This window comes from Cydia pomonella, chromosome 18 (assembly GCF_033807575.1).
Source record: "Cydia pomonella isolate Wapato2018A chromosome 18, ilCydPomo1, whole genome shotgun sequence".
Classification (NCBI taxonomy): Eukaryota; Metazoa; Arthropoda; class Insecta; order Lepidoptera; family Tortricidae; genus Cydia; species Cydia pomonella.
In genome coordinates, this window is record NC_084720.1 from 16,071,977 (window position 1) to 16,096,784 (window position 24,808).

General features: G+C 38.4%; 2 protein-coding genes across 2 annotated transcripts; both read right to left on the reverse strand.

Annotated features, from left to right (window-relative positions):
* Positions 1-830: 830 nt before the first annotated feature.
* On the reverse strand, positions 831-10,417 carry LOC133528005 (protein SPMIP1-like). The gene is made up of 3 exons (XM_061865244.1): positions 9,286-10,417; positions 2,934-3,115; positions 831-2,208 (listed from the first exon to the last, which is right to left on the reverse strand). Exons 1-3 carry the CDS (start codon positions 9,439-9,441, stop codon positions 1,998-2,000), a joined length of 549 nt encoding a protein of 182 aa, XP_061721228.1. The 5' UTR covers positions 9,442-10,417; the 3' UTR covers positions 831-1,997.
* A 4,963-nt stretch (positions 10,418-15,380) lies between these two features.
* LOC133527347 (WD repeat-containing protein 91) lies at positions 15,381-24,693 on the reverse strand. Its single transcript, XM_061864297.1, has 5 exons — positions 24,359-24,693; positions 24,135-24,284; positions 23,280-23,485; positions 16,648-22,339; positions 15,381-15,854 (listed from the first exon to the last, which is right to left on the reverse strand). The coding sequence occupies exons 1-4, from the start codon at positions 24,600-24,602 to the stop codon at positions 22,112-22,114; spliced, it is 828 nt and encodes a 275-aa protein (XP_061720281.1). The 5' UTR covers positions 24,603-24,693; the 3' UTR covers positions 15,381-15,854; positions 16,648-22,111.
* Between the last annotated feature and the right edge of the window lie 115 nt (positions 24,694-24,808).

Below are 24,808 nucleotides of genomic sequence, written 5' to 3' on the forward strand. Positions count from 1 at the left end.
TCATCCCCTTTCCTCTTAATATCGGGCTGAAGCCGCGCGCGTCACTTGACGTCTTTGGCGTTCCAAAGGTTAACTGACAACTTGTAAACTTTATTGCAAAGACATAAGGACCACCGGACTTATCACCATAACTATGATAAGTATTGAACTCTATTTGATAGAAATATAGTTCAAAATATATTTGCGCTGCAAAGTAATAAAAGCTCTGTTTATACGCGTATAGCGAAGTAAGACATCGCGCCAAAGGAGAGAGAGCATAATAATGTCTTATTCCGCACAAGTAATGGTTCGTACACATGTTTCTAACGCGTTGGAGGAGGGCATTTATCTGTGGGACTAACGTATTATCCATCTCTTTTGCTTCAGGTGCGAGAGATGAGTAATGCGATACTGTCACCTTTTAGACTAAAACGTGACGTCACGTCGACGTATATACTCAATAGGTTAACCCTTATCGAGCAAGACAGACTAAAGGAATATTTTAACAAAATATTTAATGTAAAACTTTAAGTTAAATTTCGATCTGATTTGAACCTTTTAGAGTGCTAAAGTCGAAATTCTAAAAATATGCATGTAATTAAAAAAATATGGGCAGATGCTCCTGGAAAATGGTTTACACTTTCAACCAGCTTTTTATCAGAAAGTATTAAGTTACATTATTGTAAAATAAAACACCAAAATGCCCTTTGCCAACGCCTTTGTTGAACACGTTGGCGAACACAACCGTATAGGTGTATTATAAGACAGTGTGTTGTATCGCGAAATTATAAGGACTGATAATTATTGTACATAATGTGTCAAATATTGAACTTGAGAATGAACAAATCGTCTCATATTTATTAATATTTTATTTTTTCTTAGATAATAATTTGTTAGAGTGAGCGAATGTTGTTGACATTACGATGGTTGATTATTTTTAATTGTAACATCTTAGCATTACTTAGTTTGTGTTTCAATGGATGCATTTGGTTCTTCAAGTCTCACATAAACTTTCACCGCTATCTCTTACACGCCATCTTTAAGATTTAGGTACTTTCATTCTGGGTACAATAGATTTTAACTCATGGACCCAATATCAAAGCACCAAATGTATCCATGGAAACGCGTTTACCATTGACCTCATGCATCATATTAGCGCTTCTACAGCGGGGCAACGACTAGATTATTGTAAATCAAATACATTGTAAACGACTCTAATAAGATTAACTGTACACATTTTTATTTTGTAATAATTCCCTTTCTGACAGTGAGATGTGGCCTTAAACTGGGTACATTTGCTGTTGTTAATATGTAAATAAAAGTTGAAATATTGTAAATAATAAAAATATAAAATTATATGTTTTTTGCTATAAATATGTCTATTATTTTTCGCCCCTATGATAGATTATTTTTTGCTGGTTACGTTAGACTAGGCGCAAAGCAAGTACATTGATTGTATCTATTAACATTTCTAGTAATACGTTGTCGTGCGCACATAGACTAAAACGATTTCCATACTATGGCGTGTCCGCATTTTGGAACGTTTATGCCCAATATTATGGCTCATTAGCGTAGCACGAGTATTGCGTGCACACGGAGGACTCCCCGCCGACAGGCTGTGCGTATGTCGTCGGGTCGGGCGTGGGGTTCTTTCTGTAGAACGTTTCTGCCTACATCTACCCAGCGTAGCACGAGTATTGCGTGCACACGGAGAACTCCCCGCCGACGGGCTGTGCGTATGTCATCGGGTCGGGCGTGGGGTTCTTTCTGTAGAACGTTTCTGCCTACATCTATCCAGCGTAGCACGAGTATTGCGTGCACACGGAGGACTCCCCGCCGACAGGCTGTGCGTATGTCGTCGGGTCGGGCGTGGGGTTCTTTCTGTAGAACGTTTCTGCCTACATCTACCCAGCGTAGCACGAGTATTGCGTGCACACGGAGAACTCCCCGCCGACGGGCTGTGCGTATGTCGTCGGGTCGGGAGTGGGGTTCTTTCTGTAGAACGTTTCTGCCTACATCTACCCAGCGTAGCACGAGTATTGCGTGCACACGGAGAACTCCCCGCCGACGGGCTGGGCGTACGTCGGCGGGTCGGGCGTGGGGTTGTTCTTTCTGTAGAACGTTTCCCTCAGGAGTGCACAGCGGCCGTGGTGGACGTCCTTCGCGGGCACGCGGCTCGACTTCTGCTGCCAGCCGTAGTCCCAGCTCGATACCACGCGGAAGTAATATCTGAAGGAACATAATATGGCAAATGGAATATACTTAATTTTTTGAATAAAAAATGTATAAATGGCGCATTTAATGCCACAAAGCTTTCTCTACCAGTCAACCATGTTGGTACAGGAAAGATCCAATCACATTTCAGGTGAGGAAAGAGGAAGTTTGGTTATAGTAGGTGTTAGCGTAAGAAAAGGGCACTATGATTATTTATGCCTGCAGTGCTTCATTGTGAATCGACTCTACAAACTATAGAAATAAAAGTACTATTAGGTACTTAGGTAATTAATGGCAATTAACCCTTTACCAGGCTGACAGTTCAAAAATGACAATCGAATGTCAGTCTTACTCATCGAAAATAGAACACATGTTTTACCACATCATCCTTCCACAAGCTCAAAATATTACCGAACATTCTCCTCTCGTGTGAAAGTCAACACCGACATTGGCGAATTCACCCTGTGCAAATTGGCAGGGAGTAAAAGCCAGAAGAAGAAAAAGAAAAAAAAATAACACATGTTTGAAGAGCCACATGTGGGAAATATATATCCCTTAGCCTGGTAAAGGGTTAAACAAACTAACATACATACAATAGGTACTAAAAATCTTAAAAGCTAAAAATAATTTCGGCAACTGTTTGCGTCGCCTTTTCCGGTGTAGAATTTACCCTTTATTAGCGAAAGAACTATGACTATTGTATTATTTATAATAAAACCTGTGATATCAGGTGCACTAACTTATCCTCCGGTGACTTCTTGTTCCTGGCCTTGAGGTACCGCTGGTCTGCATACTTCTCCGAGCTGCCGTAGAGGATGTCCAACACTTCGGGTTCAACAGGCTTCATCATTTCGGCTTTATCTTGGGGGGTCACGTCGTGAGGGGGTACCTCACGAGGTTTGGCACGGGGTTCATCCAAGATCTAGATTTGAGGAAGCATTAAGGTCATGTGAAGTAGGTCAAGGCAAACAGGAGAGGCGCTGAAATATTTATTGAGAGCGGTCAGATCTAGCGCTCCGGCGGCATTAGGTTTGAAATCAGAAATCAGAAATCAGAAATCGTTTATTGCGAACCATGGTACATAGTTATTACATTTAAATTATAGAAACACATGGCACCCTGAAAAGGGTATTGCAAGTATTCTTATAGCTAGCTAGGACTAAAGTTATTATTAAATATAGTAGTACCCATTTATGAACATTATTTTTAAATACACACAAGTATAATATATTATAATTATTATTTTACTTAACCTATGGAGGAGATCAAAGTAAGTTTGTTTTTATATTTATGTTATATATACCTACTAAGTACTACTTATAATTAATATTTCTTATTATATAAAATTATCTCCCATAAATTCTTGGGTAGAGTAATATGCTTTCTCTATTAAAAAGGATTTTAGTTTTGATATGAACGGGTTTAATTGTTTTATGTTTCTTATTGTGTTGGGCAGTTTGTTGTACACTTGTATTGCCCTGAAATACGGGCCTTTTTTGTACATTTCTAAGATTGGTTCCGGGGGGATGAGTTTATTATTTCGGCGTGCGCTTTTACAGTATTTAAATAGTTCGGTATTTTTTCTGACAAAAATTGAGATTTCTAATATGTATAGGCCGGGTAGAGTCAAGATTTTAAGGCTTGTGAAATATGGTTTGCAGCTGTCTGTTTGTTGTATGTATACGGACACATTTTTTTTGAGCTATAAGTAGATCGTGTGTATCATTGCTATGGCCCCATAAGATAATGCCATAGCGTAACCAGGCTTGAGCGTAGGAATGGTATGTAGACAAGGCGCACTCAGTATTGGTGTTCGACTTTAAAAGGTACAATGCAAAAAGGAAGGAAGAAAATTTGGATTTTATTTTGGATATATGTTTTTTCCAGTCAAGGTGGCAGTCTATAGTGATTCCTAATAGGGTGCATTCAGACTCTTCTTGTATGCTTAGATCACGCAACAGTGGCGTCAAATCGGTAGGTCTTTTTTGATAGGGTCTAAATTGTATTATTTTTGTTTTGGCTGTATTTATTAATAGGTTGTGTTCCTGTAACCAGTTTGAGATATCGGTGAACGCTTCCTTAATATGAGAGTAGGTGTCGGAGTTGTTGTCGTGTCTAAAGAGGAGGGAGATGTCGTCAGCAAAAATAATACATTTATGATTGGTTATTTTAGGGAGGTCATTAATATATATTAGGAATAGTAAACATCCTATTACGCTACCTTGTGGGATAGAATTGTTGATGGTTTGCCAATTTGATTGAAGTTTTATTAGTTTTTTAGAGTCTTTAATGTGGTGTTCTATTTGTACGTACTGTTGTCTATTATGGAGATATGATTTTAGCCAACTGTATGCATTTCCACGAATTCCGATTTCATAAAGTTTGGTTAGCAGAATTGGATGGGAAACTCTATCGTACGCTTTGGACATATCCAGCAATAAACCAATGGCATAGTTTTTAGTTTTGATGTGTTCCAGGATTCCTTGAATATATGTGTAGACTGCTTGGGTGGTAGATCGTTTTTGGCGGAAGGCGAATTGATTATCATCGAGTAAGTTATACTTTTCTAGGAATTTATAAATCCGGTCAGCCATGCATCTTTCAAATATTTTTGAGATTGAGGGTAAGAGGGCAATTGGTCTATAATCGGCAAGGTTTTGTTGTTTGCCGCCCTTTTTTAAAATTGGTTTGATGGCTGCTATTTTTAGTTTGTCTGGAAAACAGCATTCCTGGAAAGACTGATTAATTAGCAATGTAATTGGCGCTGCTAACTCTTCTTTACACATCTTTATTAAAATTGGGGGAATCTCGTCAAAACCACAAGTGTATTTATTGGGGAGATTCTGTATTATTATTTGTACTTCTTGTTCAGTTGCTGGTTGCAGGAACATTGAGTTAACAGAGGGCGAGGGAGAAGGGTGGCCGCGGGGCTCTGTACCATCATTTTGGCCCACAGAGATAAAATATTCGTTAAATTTATTAACTATTGTTTGGGGATTTTCAACTATATTATTTTGTATTTTAAGTTCTATGTTTTTGTGATGTTTATGGGTATTTTTTCCGGTTATGTTTTTTATAACTTGCCACATGGTTTTAGTTTTATTTTTTGATTTATTCATAACTTGTGTGTAACTATGTCTCTTTGATTTTTTGATACATTTTTGTAGAATGTTTGTATAACTTTTATAGTATTTTTTTAGGACATCATTATTACTCTGATTTACTAGGGATCTTAGTATTCTTTTGTGGAAGCACGATGTTTTAAGGCCTTTTGTAAGCCAAGGTTTTCTATGGCTTGTTTGTAGCTTTGAGTTCGTTTGTGGAATAAACCTGTTTAGTAATGTTATTAAATTAGAATGAAATATATTGTAGTTGATATTTGCGTTGTTTTGTTTTGTTAGTATCTTTTCCCAGTCGATATTTTTGAGAGCCGCTTTAAACCTAAGTACATTAGTATTATTAAATTTTCTTTTGAGGGTGTATATGTTATTTAACGATGTTATGTTATGTTTAAAGTAATAAATTGTGGATTTATGGTCGGAGAGGCCCTTGTCTTCTACGGTTACTTCAAAGTTCTTATTATTAGAGAAAATTAAATCTATACAGGTGGCAGAATTGCTAGTTTCTCTGGTCGGTACATCTACAATTTGATGGAGATTAAGCTCAAGCATAGTATTAATAAGTCTTTGATAGTATGTGGAATTTTGAAATTTATTAAGATTAAAGTCACCTGTAATAATAATATGCTTGTAGCTTTTTACTTTTAATATACTTACAAGTTTATCTAACACTTCAAAAAATAAGTCTATACAACGGTCTGGCCTATAAACGGTCACTAACAATATATCGGGTTTTATCTCTACACCACAACATTCTATGACACTCTCTATGGACAGTTCTGCGATATCAGGTCTTTCCTTATGCTGGATGCCTTCTCTTAGAAAAATAGATGTGCCTCCACCTCTGTGATCAGTGCGACAGAAACTTGATGCAAGGTGATATCCGGGTATGTTTATTAAATCCATATGGTCCTTTTTTATCCATGTTTCAGTGAGGCAGATGGCTTGGTACTGCTCTTCACTTAGAAAACTTTCTAGTACGCATGTTTTATTTTTTATGCTTTGAATATTTTGTGTAAAAATCCGAAAGTCAGTTTCGAAAGGAATGGTTTCTTGGGACGTGTGTTTCTTTATCTGTGATCTCTTCAATTTCTTGTGATAGGGATGAAGGGGTTTTAGGTATATCAAGATGAACACTGTCTTGGTACACATCTTGTTGAGCGCAGTGTTTATATACTTTGCCGTTAATTATTAATTTGTTGTTCATAATTACTGCATGATGTCCATTACGTCTGGCTTCCTGTAGGATCTTTATCAATTGCCTTCTTGTGTTGAGTGAATTTTCATCAAGATACTCAGTAATCGAAAGTCCAGTATTTTTGAAAAGGTGTCTATGTTGCAGGATTTGTCTCGTTATGTTTTTACTAATCAGCTCGATCGCTAATGGTCTTCTTTGTTTTGTCTTGCCTATACGGTGAGTTTGTTCAATGTAACTCTCTATGTTTACATTCATCAAGTCACGGAAAATGTATATTAGTTTATTATGGACTTCATCTTCTGTTTCTCCATAGTGCTCGTCCAAGCCGTGTAGTACCAACATTTTATTTGTACTTGAGTGCGGCTGTGAGTATAGTGAGTTTTCTTGTATACGCTTGATCTCATTTTGTAGGTCAAAACTCTCTTTTTCGAGCCTTTGGATTTTCTTGTTTAGGTTGCTTATACTTCCGTTAAAAAGCGTCTGTTCATTAGGGAGCTCGTAAATTTTTTTGATCATTTCTGATTTGAATAATGAGAACGCGCTATGAAATTCATCCTGTACAATGGTTTTTAATCGTGTAATAATAGTCTGGTTATTTAATTCTAATTTCTCATCGAGCAGTTTGCTAAAAGCTTCTATAGTTATGTGGCTCCCTGATGTGTTAAATTTAGAGGTGTGGGGAATATTTTGTGGCGTAGTCGTACTCGTACAAGCATTTTGATTGGTTCCAGATGATACAGATGATTTGTGACCTTCTATTCTTTCATCTATAATTTTTAAGAAGTCGTCTACTGATAGTGGGAGTGCCGGCCTGTCTGCCAAAAAAGCAGGGCTATTTATTAATGTAATTTGTTCTCGTCTATTTGCTGAGATGTCCATGTCTATTATAGTGCTCGAGGCTGGTTTGTTTGGCGTGATTGTCATGTCATCTAGAGAAGACAAGGTATCACCTTGTTCATTGAGTGAAGTACTGTTTGAGGTTGAGTTTATAGGTGTTGAGGTATTTGTACGGGGCTCCTGTTTTTTCCTAGTAGTTTGGGTATTTGGGGGTAATTGCACTAGGCGCGGCAATTTAGACGTGCCAGGTTTAAGCAAAGGAGTGCCTGGTTGTTTAGGATTTGTCTTGACACAGCATCTTCGGCACTTCCAGCTTGTCTTATTTTCTACGGTCATTAAAGTGTAGCGTTTACCGCTTACTCCGATACGTTCTAGGCAATCCAAACAGTACCTGACGCCACAAATAGAGCAATCAAGTGAATGTCTGCTGGAAATTCTTGTATCACATTCGCTACATTTCGCAGGACCCATTTTATTGTTATAGTATCAAAGATCTAATTGTATTTATGTAGACAATAGCGCCCTCTGTTGGTGAGTAGTAGCGTAGAATCATAGAAGTATTGAACGTGGTTAGGTTTTTAAAAACTTACTAACATCACTACCTAGCGGATTTTGTTTAAAAGGTAGTGAGTTATCTTCGTTGGGTAATATTGCGGACAGTTTTGTATAGATGGCAGTGTCATGCGTGTCCAAGCTCTGCAACCACTAATTTTCTCCACACTTCATAGATGGCGCTGCACGGCAAGTATTAAAGTGGTCGTTAACGCGCTTAGGGTCAACGTCCGGTAAGCGGCAACGCGCGCTATGCTTGAATTTCTGGGCGGCAGTTATAAAGATTTTGAAATTGTAGGTTAGGTTTTAGATTCATGAAAGTCTTTAAGAGCCACTGTAACTTATACACGGAATAAAGAAGATGAAGTAATAGTTTTACCACACTGATTAAAAGTTCTAGTTTTAGTAAAATACACGATATTCGTCTGAAGAGTCTAGTTTCTAAAAGCACTTGGTTTATTTCACTATAGTCATTTATACAGTAACTAATTTATTCGCCCACACTTGTGTTACGTATTTATAGTTTTTTTAACACTTTGAACACTACACGAGACCCGGAAAATCCATTTTTTTTATTGTTTGGGTTTGCCAACACCAAGTGATTACAAAAAACTCCAAAGGGTGGACATCGTCAATTGAACGGAGTATGTATTTGCGCCTAGCGTCCCTGCAAGCCCTATTGCAACGGTTACGAAGCGATGTGTAAGCTCGATGATTACGCTCTGAGGGATCGTGCCTTAATCTTATTCGAGCTCTGTTCCTTTTATTCATGAGGTCTCTAATGTCTGAAGTAAGCCACGGAGCAGGAAAGTGTTTGACACGTGTGGGTTTTAGAGGAGCATGACTGTCAAAAATTGCAAGCAAAACGTTGTTGTAAGTCTCCATTTTCTGGTCAACATCAGCAGAATCTAACAAATCCCTCCAACACACTTTGTTTAAGTCCGAAAGAAGCGCCTGCCGATCGATATCCGCGAGGTTTCGTCTCATAATAATTTTATGACGTCTTTTGGGAGGGCGAATCTGGGTCTAGTGTTATTTGGCTGCGGTTTTCTGTAAGGTCGAGGTACTTCCCCAGTTGGGCTCCGCTCTAGATCTGGAATGACATCCGCTGTGCTGTGCCCTGCCACACTAAGCGAGATGACATTCACAGTACCATACCTGACTAAACCCAGCAAGGACATTCATTTCGGTAGGTAATAGGTAAGATTTGACACCCTGTACCGAGATAAAAGTTTGCCCCCTAAAACTGACCTCCAGGTTGAGACCCCAAATAGACCCCGGGCCAAAGTATTCGGCATTAGGGCAAATATGGCTCTGCAAATCTCACGCAATTATCAGTGACGTAAGTTTGGGCCTTAACACAGAAGGTTGAAAGCAACAACTTACCGATGTAAGTTCCTTGGCCATAGCAATAGACGTGTCTATATCCCGAGCCTGGTTCTCCTTGGCGTGTTCCAACACTCTCAACAAGTTGTTATAGTACCAGTTGCGTATGCGGCGTTTCGAAGTAATCTCGGCGTCGACATAAAACTCGTACGTCATCTTGAACCTTTACCTATATTCTGTCCGAAAGTAACGTTAAGCCTCGGTCCCTAATTGTGGGTTATTGAATTCAGTTATAATAAGACAGCAAGGACAGATTTCCAAGATTTTGTTAGCCTCTCTATAGAAGCAGACACACACGATGTTTAAAAGCTAAAGCTATTTTCTTCTGTTGAATCTATGTTTATGTGTTTGGTTCCAGATCTGTTTCTCTTATTTTTTAATACACGTATAAATTTAGTTAATAATTTATAAAAATATATTTTTAAATTTAGCTGCTATAAAGTGACAAGAATTTAGTTATGACAAGTTGCGGGAATGCCAAATACCATAAATACCTATATTTTTTGGAAACGTTCTCGTTAAAGAAGTCTTAACACACAAAGCTTAAGGCAGCTGCCAGACCGGGCGGCGAGAAATCCATTAGCGACTATTTTTTCGTGCAAATACGTGCCTATGCGTATCCCGTGTAGATATTACTAAATTGATCTCCGACTGTTTACACTGCTGAAGTTTACTTATCTTAACGAAACTTCCTGACTGGCGGTCAGACGGCTTCTTTAGGAAGCAGTAGAAGCAATAAGTTTTTTAATTATTTTTCAAAGGCACGGACGGCATAGAACAAAACTAGAGAAAGGGGCAAGTTTTGATGGCGCATCATAAACTGATATATTTTTAAAGGAGACCCAAAAATTATTAATCGTCTTTTCTTTTGCTCGATCTTAATAAGAACCCTATGACCGCCACAGACGGCTGTGGACGACATCGGAAACTCTTGCCAAGGACGCCAACGACGGCCACAGCCGTCAGCTTCGCCAATGCAATAGGGATTTACGCGGGACTCCGTAAAGTCCAATTTCGCTTAAATAATCACCTTGCGTCAGGCAGGAGCACGACATATTCCTTCGCCGTCTGGCGTTCAAAGGGTTTAATAAACACAGACGATTAGAGTGGGGACTTTCGAGATAAGATATTTCAATACGGGGAGTCCGGGAGATATGACCAGGTGGGAGAGTTGAACCACGACAAATATTTCAATTCAAATTTCGCGCCATCGACGCCGTTGACAGCTCATGTCGTACTTTAAAAGAAGGCGCAACTTTTGGCGACGCCATATTGGCCGCTATTAGTCTGGTTTGGAAATGACTGGAGTAAACGTGGTTTCCCTGTCGCGAAGTGAAAAAATTACAATTTTATATTTTTACACTATTTTGAAAATTAAACAGGTGAGTAGTATTATTTTATCTTATTGTACTTGTTGGTTAATGTAGTTTTACTAACAGTGATCATTTGGAATGTTTATTGTAAGAGTATAAAGAAAACATTATCTATATAAAGTAAAGGGGGGTGCGGGAGAGTTGAACCGCATGGTGGTAGGGAGACATGATCAGTGGTTCAATTCTCCCACACAGTGCTTAAATAAGGGTTTCCTTTATTTTTATGCAGGCCAAACGTCAAAGGAGGTAAGAGGAAGGTGTTGCAAGATAGCGACAAGAGAAAAAAATCCAAAAATAAAATAAAAAACAAGTGTTGTGTTCCTACCGGTGAGTAAGGTTGCCAGAGCTCAACGAGGGTACGGAGTGCGGAGTGTTAGGGTCGGCAACGCGCATAAAACACCTCTAGAGTTGCAAGCGTCCATAGGCTACGGTCACTGCTTACTATCAGACGGGCCGTATGCTTGTTTGCCACCGACGTAAGTTGCATAAAAAATGTTCGACTGTGTGGTTCCTGCAAAAGATAGGTATATTCACGAAGTTTGCGATGGGTTAACTGACAAAGATGTGGATAGCTTTATTTGACATGAAGAATTATGTTATGTAAAATGAAAAGGACCTTGCATGTGCCTTTGATAATTTGTTAACTGAATTGATCTCATATAAATAATTCATAATAATAATAATTTAAAGATAATTGATCTCTTGAATTTCATTTAATGTTGCCGATTTTAAATTTTATAAAGTTTATTAAATTTTAACATTTTGTTTTATGGGTAAAAATACTTTGTTACAACTAGGTACTTTCCTTTTTTAATAAATATATTGGATTAAACAGCAGTTTTTTCACTGTTTTTCCTACCTAACATATGTATGGTCATATCTCCCACACCCCCTGGTCAACTCTCCCATAGGTTGGGGAGACTTGAGCCAATACCCCGTTTACGAAAAATATTTTTGCAGAACTTAAATTTTGTACTTTATCAGCACTTTGCTATGCTCTAAAGATACCTATTTAGATATGTCATCTATACACGAAATATCGAGTTGCTAACACTTACGGATAAACCTCTAGTGGCTTCTGAGTAAAAAGAGGTTCAAGTCTCCCGGACTCCCCCTACTTACTCAAAATTAGTGGATTTTTCTATGGGGGTGGAGTCTTTAGACGCCGATATAATTGCCATCACTGAAACGGGTTTAAACGAATCCATTTATGACGCGGAAATAATACCGTCTGGTTACAGTATTGTAAGGTGCGATCGAGCGGACGGGCGCAAGCAGGGCGGCGCGTGTCTCGTGGCCGCACAGCGACTCGAGCTGCGGCGAGTACCGGTTCCCGATAACGTGGATATTGACAAACATGTGTTCGAACTAGCAGGTGCTACTGTTTACTTACGTAAAAAGTTTCTGTTTTTTTTGTGCGTCGTGTATATACCACCAAACAGTAATGACAATGAATACATGTTATTGTTTAGAATCATAGAACAATATTGTAGTAAGTATAGCGATGTGATAGTGGTAGGTGACTTTAACTTACATTCATGCTCAAAAGGTATATGTGAATATTACGATTTCTTTGTGACATTTTGTGGGTTCACTCAGAGTAATGAAATCAATAATTGTAACGGTCGTTGTTTAGATTTAGTTTTGAACAAATTAGTGGAGGGGTCGGAGGTGCGGGTGTCTGCGGCGACAGCGCCGCTTGTGCCGGTGGACGCGCACCACCCGCCGCTGGCGGTGTGCGTGCGCCCGCGCGTTCGGCGCGATGCTCGGCATACCCCGCAATGCAACAAGGAACCCGCCCCCGATATATCTCAATGGAACTTTAACAAAGCCGACTTTCAACTTTTATATTCAAAAATCGCTGCAGTTGACTGGACACCTTTGTTTAATTTAGATTTAGAAAAGAGTTTAATTTATTTCTACGATACTTTGAATTCTATAATAGAGGAGTGTGTTCCAAAAAAAAGACAAAAGAGGGGACTATCCAAATGCATCTATCCTGAGTGGTACACGAGTGAGATAATTCGGAATATCAAAGTTAAAGCTACCCTTCATAAAAAGTATAAATCTAGTAAATCAACCGTAGACTACGAAGCGTTTACTCAGTGCAGGGCTCGATTGAAAAATCTGATAAAACAAACGCATGAACATTATCAAAAATCATATGGCAAGAGATCCTAAATCATTTTGGAATTATATTAAATCTAAAAGAAGGAGCAGAGGTACGAAAACAATATTAATGAATGGAGAACCTTTGTCCAGTGAACAAGTAAGTACTGAATTTGCTAGGTTTTTTCACTCCGTATACAGCGTGGAGAAGCCAAAGTTGGAGGTTAGCGCCGCAATAGTGGCAGCGGGCACTGAGAACAGCGCGGCGCGGGTTCATGTTGACAGGCTAGATTTACAGGACGTGCGGCGAGCCCTTAAACAACTTAAGCCAAAAAAATCCTCTGGCCCGGATGGTATTCCCTCGTACGTATTTAGGGACTGTAGAATGGTGCTGGTGGAGCCGCTATTGCACATCTTTAACCTCTGTCTTAAGCTAGAAGTATTCCCAGAAATTTGGAAAATTACTCGAGTGATACCGGTACCGAAAGGTGGATCTGGAGATAAGGCAGAGGATTATAGACCGGTAGCGGTTCTGTCGACACCGGCAAAGGTATTTGAATCGGCTATTCACAAACGAGTATATGAGCAGGTGAGCGCGCAGCTCGCGGATGCGCAACACGGGTTTCGTCCGACAAGAAGTACGGCCAGCAATCTTCTGAGTCACGTAGCGCAGATAATACCTATAGTAGATAGCGGGGGTCAAACCGATACTGCTTACTTTGACTTTAAAAAAGCTTTCGATCTCGTTGATAACGACGTGTTGTTGTCAAAGTTGGCAGGCTTCGGTTTTACCCCACACTTACTTAATTTTTTTGCAGACTATATGAGGGATAGACAGCAATATGTAGAATATGAAGGGCACAGGTCGAAACCTTATTTTACTAGATCAGGCGTGAGTCAGGGTAGCAATTTAGGGCCTCTCGAATTTTTATTAATGATAAACGACTTGCCTAAAACAGTAAAAGACGCTAAGTGTTTATTATTTGCGGATGATCTTAAGTTGTCTCTGGCCGTAAATAGTGGTGATGACTGTAAAACGTTGCAGGCGGATATCGACAGAGTCGTACAGTGGAGCCAGAAAAATCTTTTACAGTTTAATACCAAGAAATGTATGACTATATTGACTATCTCTTTCTCTCGGGCACGTACTCCCATTCAAAACAGTTATAAGGTAGATGGAGATTTAATGATTAGAGTCCAAAGAAAGTCCAGTGTGAGAAGGGATCTAGGAGTTAGTTTTAACACTGAGTTAACGTTTCGAAAGCACATTTCGAACATTTGTAAAAAAGCATTCAGGAATCTAGGTTTTGTACTAAGGATGGCTAATGGATTCACAAATATGAAGGCTATAACATCTTTGTATAATGCGTTGGTCAGGAGCCAGCTAGAATACAATGCTGAAATATGGGCTCCACACGAAGCAAAGTATATTTTTATGTTAGAGCGGATACAGAATAAGTTTATTAGGTATATGTATATGAGGCAATACGGCGTATACCCGTTTTATCCGCTGATGTATCCGACATTGTTTATTTTAGGCATGGTCGGATACAATCAGTTGAAAGTCAGAAGGGAGCTAGCACTCGTTACATATATCTTTAAACTGCTTAGGGGAAAGATATACAATGCGGATATATTGGGGTCGGTGGGTATTTGTGTTCCGCGCTCTTGTGTGGCGCGCCGTCAGCCCGGGCTGCTGGCCGCGCCGCGCGGGCGCACCAAGTTGCTGCGCGAGGCGCCGATGACACGCGCCGTGCGTACCCTGAACATCATAGCCACACATATAGACCTATTTTCATGTACGATGAGTGAATTCACAAAAGTAGCTGTATTAACTCTTTGTTATATTGAATAGGTAGTATGTAGGTTAAAAATTTAGTTGTTAGATATAGGTACTTGTTTTTTGTTTGTTTGTATATTTAATTTGTTGCTACATTATCGCATTGGGTACAGCCTGTAATGATAATTGTATGTGTGGAAATAAAATAAAATAAAAAATAAAATACAGAGGGCCTACCGCGAAAACCGAACATTGCAAATTGCGGGCATTTTTCTGTTTTACTCCAATTAACGCGTAATCAGAGTGACAGAGAAAGATCCCGCAATTTGGGAACTTCGGTGTTCGCGGTAGGCCTTCTGATATATTGCGATTATGCGCAAGTTATCTAAGCACTATCTGTGCTGTGGTATTACCTACTAGTTTTGCAGCGAGATTTATCACAGTAGGTAATCTTATTTTTAAATTACTTATTATGAAACAGTCTTACAAAACAGATAAGTATACATATTAAAGTAACATCTTTCCAGTCATAGACCTATAGTTTCCTATATGTAAACAAATATTAATAAAAAATTATTACTATAAGTATGAATAACATGATGTCGCTTATTGATTGTTAACAATATTAACATATTGAAAATAGAGGATGGCGAATCCTGTTTCCACCGTGATACAGTTGAATGGTCAATTAACTGAACTAAAGAGTGCAGTTAATTGACCATTTGTACACCTCATTCTATTGACTTAGGGACTGGAGTTGGCCATGTAACTGTACTGTGCTATATCTACTTGCTAAGTTAATAACTATATCTATGTAATTGTAAACAAAAACGCAAGCAAATATTTGTCCTTTATTACTGAATAAAGATATTTATTATTTATAAATGACATGCATATGTATGTGTGATAGAATATGTAAAGGGATCTTAATTTAGCTATTCAGGTATTTTATTTTAATGAAAAATAAACTAATTTCTTAAACAATATTATAATTAGCTATTATTATTATTATAACTTTTTATTAATACATACTTTTAGCGGAAGATTTTTTATACACTATGTCTAATCCCAGCTTTAAATAAAATAAAAAAAACATTAATAGCAGAGAAAATGAAGTGATAATTGTAAGGTACTTTGAAAGAAAACGTTCAACACCAATTGCAGCTGCACCAATTAAATAAGGCCCGGTGTGCATAAATCAATCTAAGAGCACCAGCACCACCAGTTGCTGTCCCGACCGCGCCAAACAATAATATTCCAAGCCCAGTGGCGCCTAATGATTGGCATATGGCGAATGCTGATCCAGCCTGGAAGAATAGTTATTTGTTTTACAAGGGGGCAATGTTGTTTAACTGCTCGTGCTAATATTGATACTCAAGCAAGTGAAAGATTTCAAAATTGGAAATCTTGAGTGTTGCAAGGGTTTCAAGGTATGAGGGTTCAACAAACATTGCCTCCGAGTGAAACACAAAATTTTCTACCACACCAAGGGGAATATACTAACTATGAAACCAAAAAAAAAAATCAAACTAAATCAAATACAAATGAACGTATTAAAAAATATATTATTCAAAATCATCTTTTAAAAGTCAATTCGACCAGCAAACAACTCAAAATCTGCATCTGATTACTTTGCCCCACATGTGGATAAAATGCAACTTTCTTATTCGTTTTTGAACAATCAAGAGGGCCTTTACCAGTTGGTGGGGTGAAAAATCAATTAATTACCTCGGGAATCATTGCAAAACTGTAAAGTTTCATCTATCCAAATTGAATTATGAAAGTATGTTATTTATATAGTTTTTAAGAACAATGTGGCTACCACCTGTTCGGCACTGACATAAATGCTATCGAGAACGTAACTTATTTTCTGTGCATCTCGCTCGTACTTGCTTATAAGTGCGAGCGAGATGTAAAGAATGTAAATTACGTTGTCGATAGCGTATAAGTCAGTTTTGACACTGTCAGTGACTCATGGTACGGGTACAGTTATAAAAATATATTTGGCTTTAGCTTTATTTGACGTTCATAAGCGCATTGTTGTTTAGGCATATGCCTACTTGAATAATAAACAATCTTTATCTATAGTTGTTCACTTACTGCTATAGCGGGTCCCTGCACACTTGCAGCCCATGATCCTGCAGCGATTCCAGCAGATCCGAATCCCAATATTGGCAGTAGACAAGCTCCTAATACTCCACCACCAACAGTCACTCCAATACCGATCCCTGCCCATCTAATCCGCAGTACTCTGAGGTTCGCTTCATTTATTAATGGTCTTTTGCAGGTAGGGCAATATTCGTACCCCATTTTTATTGAATATCAAAAGCTTGATGTGTGAAAAACCGAGTGAAAATTTATTGCGTGTCACGCTGACCTAAAACACAAACAGATATTCCCCATACGGCCAGTGTTGCCAGAGCGCTTCTAGCTTAATCAAGGCCCTCCCGTTGTCTATTCTCAGTACAAAATTTGATACTCAAGCCGTAGCCACTTAGGTGGTGGGCAAGCTGTGTATGTGTGCGTTTTAGGAATGTGGACTGTCGAGTTTAATCATGTATCGATAATCTCCACACAGCGGAACGGAATAGCGATTAATGGAAGCTTCTTCTTTACTCAAAATTAACATCATAGAAATGCTAATGGATAATCGTACATAAAATGTATCTGTGTGTGTGGCTACGGTGACACCTGGTTTAGACTCCATCTTTAGGAATATTATATCTATGTCTATCACAAAAGTACTTATATCCATTTAACGCTCTTATGCGTTTTGGGCTCGCAACTGTTTGTTTTTAATTTTTTTAATGCGAAGTAAACCAACAAACAACACATCAAAACAAAGAATTTAGTCAAAGGAAACGGGAACCTTATCGTAGGTATTTACTTTATTTTTAAATATCTAAATTCCCAGATATCTAGAAAACATCCAAGCAGATATTCGTTCCTTGAAAAGGCAAGTCGAATTTCAGTTGTTAAAATGCTTAAACTGCCATTGCACTACGGCCCTTTCGGAAGCCAAACTGAGTATTGGCTAGAATACCCCTGTTTTCCACAAAACATTTCAGTCTATTTTTAATCAGATGCTCCAGTATCTTTCCCATTGTCGCTAAAAGAGCAATTGGTCGATACGAGCTAGCCTCGTCTGGATTTTTAGTAGGTTTCAAGATTGAAATAATAACTTGGGTCTTCCAGTCACCTGGGATCTCCTCGTGTCAAAAACATTGTTTAGGATACCAAGCAGATTCTCCTGAGAGGAAGTATTTAATTGATTACATGAAACATATAGGGAGAATCTATATGTTTTCTGTACCAATTAAATACTTCCGGCGTTGTGGAATGTAAGTCTTTCTGCGAGTGTAACCATTAAGGGCGCAACGTCGTTCGGTAGGCAATCGCTCCACTTAGCGATTATATTTGTTACAAATTTTAAACAGAGCTCCATTAGGTCTTCATTGGGGGTGATTCTATTGTAAGAAGAACCATTCAGAGCTTGGCCATTGGGGAGTTGGGGTGGGGGAGTTCGGACAATATTGTTGAGGGCTTCTCTATCATAACCCGGGGAGAGGGAGACCCTCGTCCTCATCCGGGGCGTGCGATATACGGTCTTTACGATATCAAGTGGTGGACGGGGGAGTTGGCATGAAAGTATTAGGGTGGCATGGGGACTGGGAAGATCGGCAGGAGTCTGTAACCTGCCCAAACATGACTAGCTACATCTGAATATGCTCTGCAAACTGCTGAAAACCGTGCCGCTGCTTCTGAGCTCAGACATGGCGAGTTTAATGGCCTTTTGTCGACCATGTTCATTGCATACTTTGTCTGTAGCAAAATGTCTACCTGTACAAAATATACATGTCACATGTTCCGGTGCTACATTGCATCCATCATCGGGGTGTTTTTGTGCACACTTATAACATCTAGCATCAGACCGGCATTGTGTTTGAATATGTCCAAACTTAAGGCTCTTCCTGCATTGAATAATTGGCAGTGGATATACTTCTACAACTAGTGAGGTGTATAGGCGAAGATTTTTGATGGTAAGGATTGCCCTTCGAGAGTAACTACCACTGATTGGGTCGGCACCCAGGATGAGGAGCCATTTTCTTTTGTCACTTTCCGTTGTAGACGGCGAGCCTTAAGGATCTTCCCTTTGCATTCTTTGAGGTTTGTACCGTTGACTAATTCCTCCATAGTCCAATCCGAAGGAACTCCTCGTACAACTCCCATACGCGATACATGGTAGAAGGGAATATCAGCTGTTAACTTATTTTTGTCTAGTAGTGGGTGTTTTAAGAAGATATTTGCATCAGCTGCTGTGGAGAAAGTAACTGCTACTCTGTTGCGACCTACTGACGTAATACCACCTTCCTTCTGGATGTAGTTTACATTTGCTTGAGTAAGCAAAAGGCCTACATTGATGGGTTTCAGAGAGGCATTGGAAGATAGGGCGGACTCTCTAGTCTCTAGCGACTTGGATACTCGGAGACCGAGAGTACAATGCCGAAGATTATGGACCATTTCCATAATCTTCGGCAATGTACTCTCGGTATTTGCTGTCTAGACTGGTGTTTGTACAAATGTGGGTTGAAGTCGACTGGATCATTTTTGTTTACATCGACTGTATTATTTTCATCTACCTCGATTGGATTATTTTTATTTAACTCAGTAACATTATGAGTTATGACATTACTACTATTTCACTGTATTATTTGTATTACCCAACGGTATGTAGTTCTCTATCGGGGCGATTACAGTTTTTTTGGGGAAGGCTCCAGCTGGGTCGGCGATAAATCCAAGTTGGGTTTACGTGAGGTTGTCTCCCAATTCATGTCATTATCACCGGCCTCATCTGGAGGCTTCTCGTTTACGTTACCATCCATCCAAACGCCTACAGGATTAACCTATTGAATTACGTGTAAATATACCACCACTTAGTAAATATAGAAAGTTGTTTTATTTGTGGGAATATAACCTAAAAACTAACCACTTATTCAACGCGCTACTCTTAAAAAAACTGATTTCTTATTTTGCTCTGTTTTATTTTACTCTTTTGCCTTCGATGCCAAAACTGTCAAAATATGACAATATGGCGGACGAATGTTTGAGTTTTCACCGTATTTAAGAATTATTTCGCTTATATATTAGTTTTTTCTTCGCAAGAGTGATGAAAAACATTGTGTGTAACTCCGGGGGTAAGAATATTGTTACTCCAGTCTTTAATTCATACCAGCTTGCGGTGTCGTCGTACGAGAGTCTATCGTACAATATTTCACTTACCGCCCTCGTTGCACAATTTACTGTAACATTAGGAAAGATGATGGAAATTGATATATATATCTAAGGACGGGCCTTACGGGAACTAAGAATAGTGCTGGTTAATGGTGCAGTTTAACGGAACTAGTTGCGGCTAGGGAATGCAAATCCGAAACCGAAATATTCGGTTATAACCGATTATTCTGGTCTGATCACATAACCGGTTATTGGAATTTAGGAATAACCGAATTCGGATATTTTCGGTTATTTTTTCCATGAATGATATTTTGGCAATAACTTATAATTTCGCAACTGTTTCAATATTATTAAGTTTCTGGGTGGCGATTATAACCATTGCATTCATTTGAAGAATAATATGGCGTAATAAAATAGTTTCAGTACAATACTGGGGCCAATTTTCACAAATATTCTGGTTAATTAAAGTATTAAAAGCACAAATTTTGTGTATTTACAAGATAACTCCACGAGTACCACGACGAAGGACAATAATTAGTGAGTTTTGTGTAAGTTATTTTGTGATTTTTGTGTATAATTTATATTTTGTTGATTGAATCTTAGGTTACATTTAAATGTTAAATTGAAAAAATACTTATGAATAATCGCTAATTTGATTATTAATATTACTCTCTTTACTTATGTGATACCTAGTTTACCTACTTATTTCACTTGTTAATTGGTTTAATTTTATTGCTTTTATGTAATTTTGATAATTGAGAAAAACATTTATTCAGCAAATACAATACAGATTATTGCAGTAGAAATTAAATAAATAAATATCGGATACAAAAAAAAAATACCTATGATAATGATAAAGTTCATAAGTCTGTCGGAGTGTGGAAGGGCGGCACCATCATCGAAACCAAATAACTTCGCTGCTGGCTTCCATTTGCTTTAATGTTGATTTGGTTGTGATAGATATATTTACATTGTTGATTGTAAATCTAAAATTTATAATTTAAAAACTCATTAAAATTACTAAAGAAAAACAAAGTAGGGTTTATTTTTCATGAATACTGCTTATCTTATGATTTTACGTCACGTAGAGCTAGTTTTATACGTAATTTATAATAAACGTTGAATAACCGAATATTCGGTTATTTTTCGGCCATAACCGTAACCGAAACCGGTTATGAAGTTAGGCTGGTTATTGCATTCCCTAGTTGCGGCCAATCGCGCGCGTGGTGCGATGCGAATTGCGGCGTGAGACTGCACGATTGGCTCGGATTCGTGTGCGTGACACCGCTGTACTGGCCCCATTCTTATTGTCCGTAAGCCCCCTCCCGTCCTTAGATATATATGTCAATGCCGTCAATGGATGGAGGCGATTTCTTTAATTGGATCCCGACTATATATTACTTAGCTTTTTGGCCAGGTACAGGCAAGTGTTAAGGCATCTTGATTACCGATTAACTTAAAACATTACAATTAGCTTGTTAATCATTAATCGCGATTGAACGCGATTCGCGAGACCGCAGAAGTCGTCCACTAATGGTAGGACCAGCTCAGGCGCGAGTATAGTTCGTGCCATCCACAATGACGCGCAGATTTGTCCAATCTAACCTTTACTAACATAACTTTACGAGTCATTGCACGCGTCTTCGTGAATGACACGATCTATACTGTACTAATTGTAAATAATTGATTCCAATCACTCGTTAATCGCGATTGAACGACAATTCATTATGGAATGCATTAATATATTTATGCCTATTAAAAATAAATCTACAACTATTATACACCTTGAGATCGCTTTTAGCAACAAGACCGCCAGTTTCTATAGTTACATTGTAAATTTGTTTCCATTTGTGGCGCACTTATTTTTACATTTGATTTTCTACCTTATTATACAGCGTGTATTTTTGATACGACCGCATAACCAAAGGATAGTTTAGGCTTTAATGAACACACCTTCATAGGTTTTATAAAATACAGACGACTTATTACCCATATAAAATAATTCAGCAAGCAATGTATCGCATTTGATGAAGCGACGTCACAACTGTCACAAGTGACTATTATGTACGAAATACATTGCCGCTCGAAAATTTTTGAAAATTATTTGTGCTGTTAGATAGGACTAAATAAATAAAAAAACCAGAATCGTTATATAGCACTAAAACCTACGTCTAGTTTAAGTTTGCGGTTATATCAAAAATACACACTGTATTATAAAGTCCATATTACAAGAATCGTACATAGGACAGTAAGATACACTTATCATAAATCTCCATTACAGATCAGCTTCCCCTTTCTGTCTACACCAGACCCGTTTACTATTACTATGTGTCTAGTTCTGGCTCTGACTGCGGGCCGCGCTCCTGGGCGCGCCGGGGCTGCCGCCCATCTGCCGGATCAGCCCCCGCAGCCCCTTAGCCTCGCGGGCTCCGCTGTCCAGCTGCTCTGATGGCACTGCGCAAAAGTCATCCACCAATGGTAGAGGGCCGCTGAGTCTCGAGTATTGCGCTAATCGCGATTGGTGTCCGCTTGGAGAAATCTTGTCAATTGGTTGATGAGTCTGGAATGAAATTAAAATGTTTATTTTGGGCACTATTAGAAGTCGAGCTAAGCATGTAAAGAGCATTACACCGAAGTACCTTAAAGAGGCTACGGTTATAATTTTTCTGAGGATGTTAGGAAGCCAAGTTCTCGTTTGACGCAATAAATTTAAACCATGCTATGGGCTATGGGGATAACATCAGAAGAAATTTATTTTCCTAATATTTTCAAAATTATGCATAAGCTAAACTCAGGTGCAATGCTAAATAAACTAGAGATAAGCAAATCACTTCACTAAGTTGAAAAGATTGATTCATATCTTTCGGTCGCGGAGATATATCGCTCACATCACGTGTGATCTGTAGACTATATTGTCAGATGCAGAGGCATCCTCTGAAATCTTCCGAACTGCTCTGATACTGATTGTTTCGCATATTCGCATTGTCTCGCTCGTTTGGCTGGGCTGGCTCATTCAAATCATGAGTGGGAAAGAGGGAGCAAGTAACACTGAGATAGATGAGTTACTAGCCGGGTCCACACAGAGCGAGCATACGCGCGAGGCAATTTCCTTACGCACAAACGTCTACACTGGCCGAAATTGCCTCGCCCGTACGTGCTCGGTCGCTCGCTGTGTGGACCCGCCTACTGAGCGAGTTAAATCTCAAGTCAATTGCAGAGTGAATGAGTTCAATCAAAAGATATAGTTCATTTAAATTATGTCTACAAGAAACAGCTTATAAAAAGTAATTAGGGTTTAAAATAGGTTATTTTGATAAATTATGTGAGATGTAGTGTTTAAGTTCAGATTTGAGTGTGTATTATAGGAAAATTTAGTAAAAAAATTCAGGTGTCAAGGGCCCATAGACTTTGCAAGCCAACAACAGAAATACATATCAACAATATAAAATCTTAAACACTATTTACATTTTAACATGTATTACTTGTGTAATGTATATTACCTTTCCTTTAAGCGCGGCTAACTCATCCTGTAGCCTCTTTACCATAGCAACGTCACTCTCATAACTTGTTAGCGTAGGCTGCGGCATGCACTGAAACACAGTGGCTAGCAGATTGTGCAGCGACACTAGCACACTGTCTTGCCATGCCCGCGTGAAGAACAGACTGAACGTTGGGTTCTCTTCTGGTTTTTGGATGTATGGGAGCACTAGAAAAAGTTTTATTGATTGTAGAAGTATGGATTGTGTCATGTTATTAAAGGTTTGACACATTATGGGGTATTGTCATGTAAGTCAATTTGAAAAATCTGCGCATCATCATGGATGATACAAACTGTACTAGAAGCAAATCTTTATTTATTAGCCAGGTCCACACTGAGCCGAGGCATGTCTAAACAGGCCGTTTTGTGTGTGAGGAAATTGTGCTCTATGTGGACCCGCCTATTAAGGTGGAGGAGAGGGACAAACAAGGTGTTTCTCCAGCTTGTACGGCTTGCTTGGTCCTCCTGCTGAATGTTGAAAGAGGCAACAAACAAGAATCATTTATTTTATTAATAATTTTTAAGCATAAACTGACATTTAGACATTTATTTTAGTTATGTCTTTTCTTTACACATTCAAGCAATTTATAGTGTCCTCATCTACATTATCAATTAATTTGACCAAAGTAAATTAAGAGTTTAAGATAGAATCTAGATAAAATGTTTAATAAGACAATCTAATCACAAGCATTTGTTATTGAAATAAATTACATTTTATTGAAGACAGAAGGTTTAACTTTTGACGGATTACGGATTTCCTTCTTTAAACATCATCAAAAATGTATGAAAAAGTGCTTATATTCAATATTATACTTACTGAACCAATCCCTCCACTCATTCTGGCCCTGCAACTCTGGCAGCATCTTAGCAAAAAATTCTGTGACGCGTTCATTCTTCACACCGCCGGCACCTTGTGCAGCCGTCACTAAATACAGCTTGTAGAGACTATATTCTAATTTTCTTACAGCTGAAACAAATGTGGTGACCTTAGAAATTTACTTAAAATTTCCAACATTGCTTTGAAGATCAAAAATACATTACCTGGTTGAACGTGTATCTCTAATTTAGAGAAAACCAAACTGTCGAGATGGGACCAGTACTCTTTTAAGCCGTTGAGATCAGAAACGTTTATAAAATGCAAAATTTGATCCACAATCTTGTCCACCCTAAAACCTTTGTCTTTATCAGTTTTCAAGTCACTGTCGAAAGCTTTCACAGTCGATGTAAATCCCCTGTATAGTAAATATTCTCTTACGAGTTCATCAACGAACTGTATGTGAGCCATTTCAAACTATTATTTAATTTGATAATAAAATAAATTTGTTTACAAAAATTGGAAAGTGACAGCCAAACAGACAATTTGTTTTCGATGGATGCACTCATATTCCCGCCATTTTTACTCTTGACTGACAAAAAAAAATTGAAAATATAATGAATTTAATTGTAGTAAACCATTTTTTAAGAATCATTATATAATGAATCTTTTGTATC

What these genes read in the sequence shown, in the direction of transcription:
- LOC133527347 (XM_061864297.1), bottom strand. Translation starts at nt 24,602, where the DNA reads ATGGCTCACATACAGTTCGTTGATGAACTCGTAAGAGAATATTTACTA. An exon ending in AGAGATACACGTTCAACCAG is followed by an intron (nt 24,285 to 24,358) that starts GTAATGTATTTT and finishes CATTTGTTTCAG; the next exon opens with CTGTAAGAAAATTAGAATAT. An exon ending in TGAGTGGAGGGATTGGTTCA is followed by an intron (nt 23,486 to 24,134) that starts GTAAGTATAATA and finishes AACTTTTTCTAG; the next exon opens with TGCTCCCATACATCCAAAAA.
- LOC133528005 (XM_061865244.1), bottom strand. Translation starts at nt 9,441, where the DNA reads ATGACGTACGAGTTTTATGTCGACGCCGAGATTACTTCGAAACGCCGC. An exon ending in TGGCCAAGGAACTTACATCG is followed by an intron (nt 3,116 to 9,285) that starts GTAAGTTGTTGC and finishes CCTCAAATCTAG; the next exon opens with ATCTTGGATGAACCCCGTGC. An exon ending in AAGAAGTCACCGGAGGATAA is followed by an intron (nt 2,209 to 2,933) that starts GTTAGTGCACCT and finishes ATGTTCCTTCAG; the next exon opens with ATATTACTTCCGCGTGGTAT.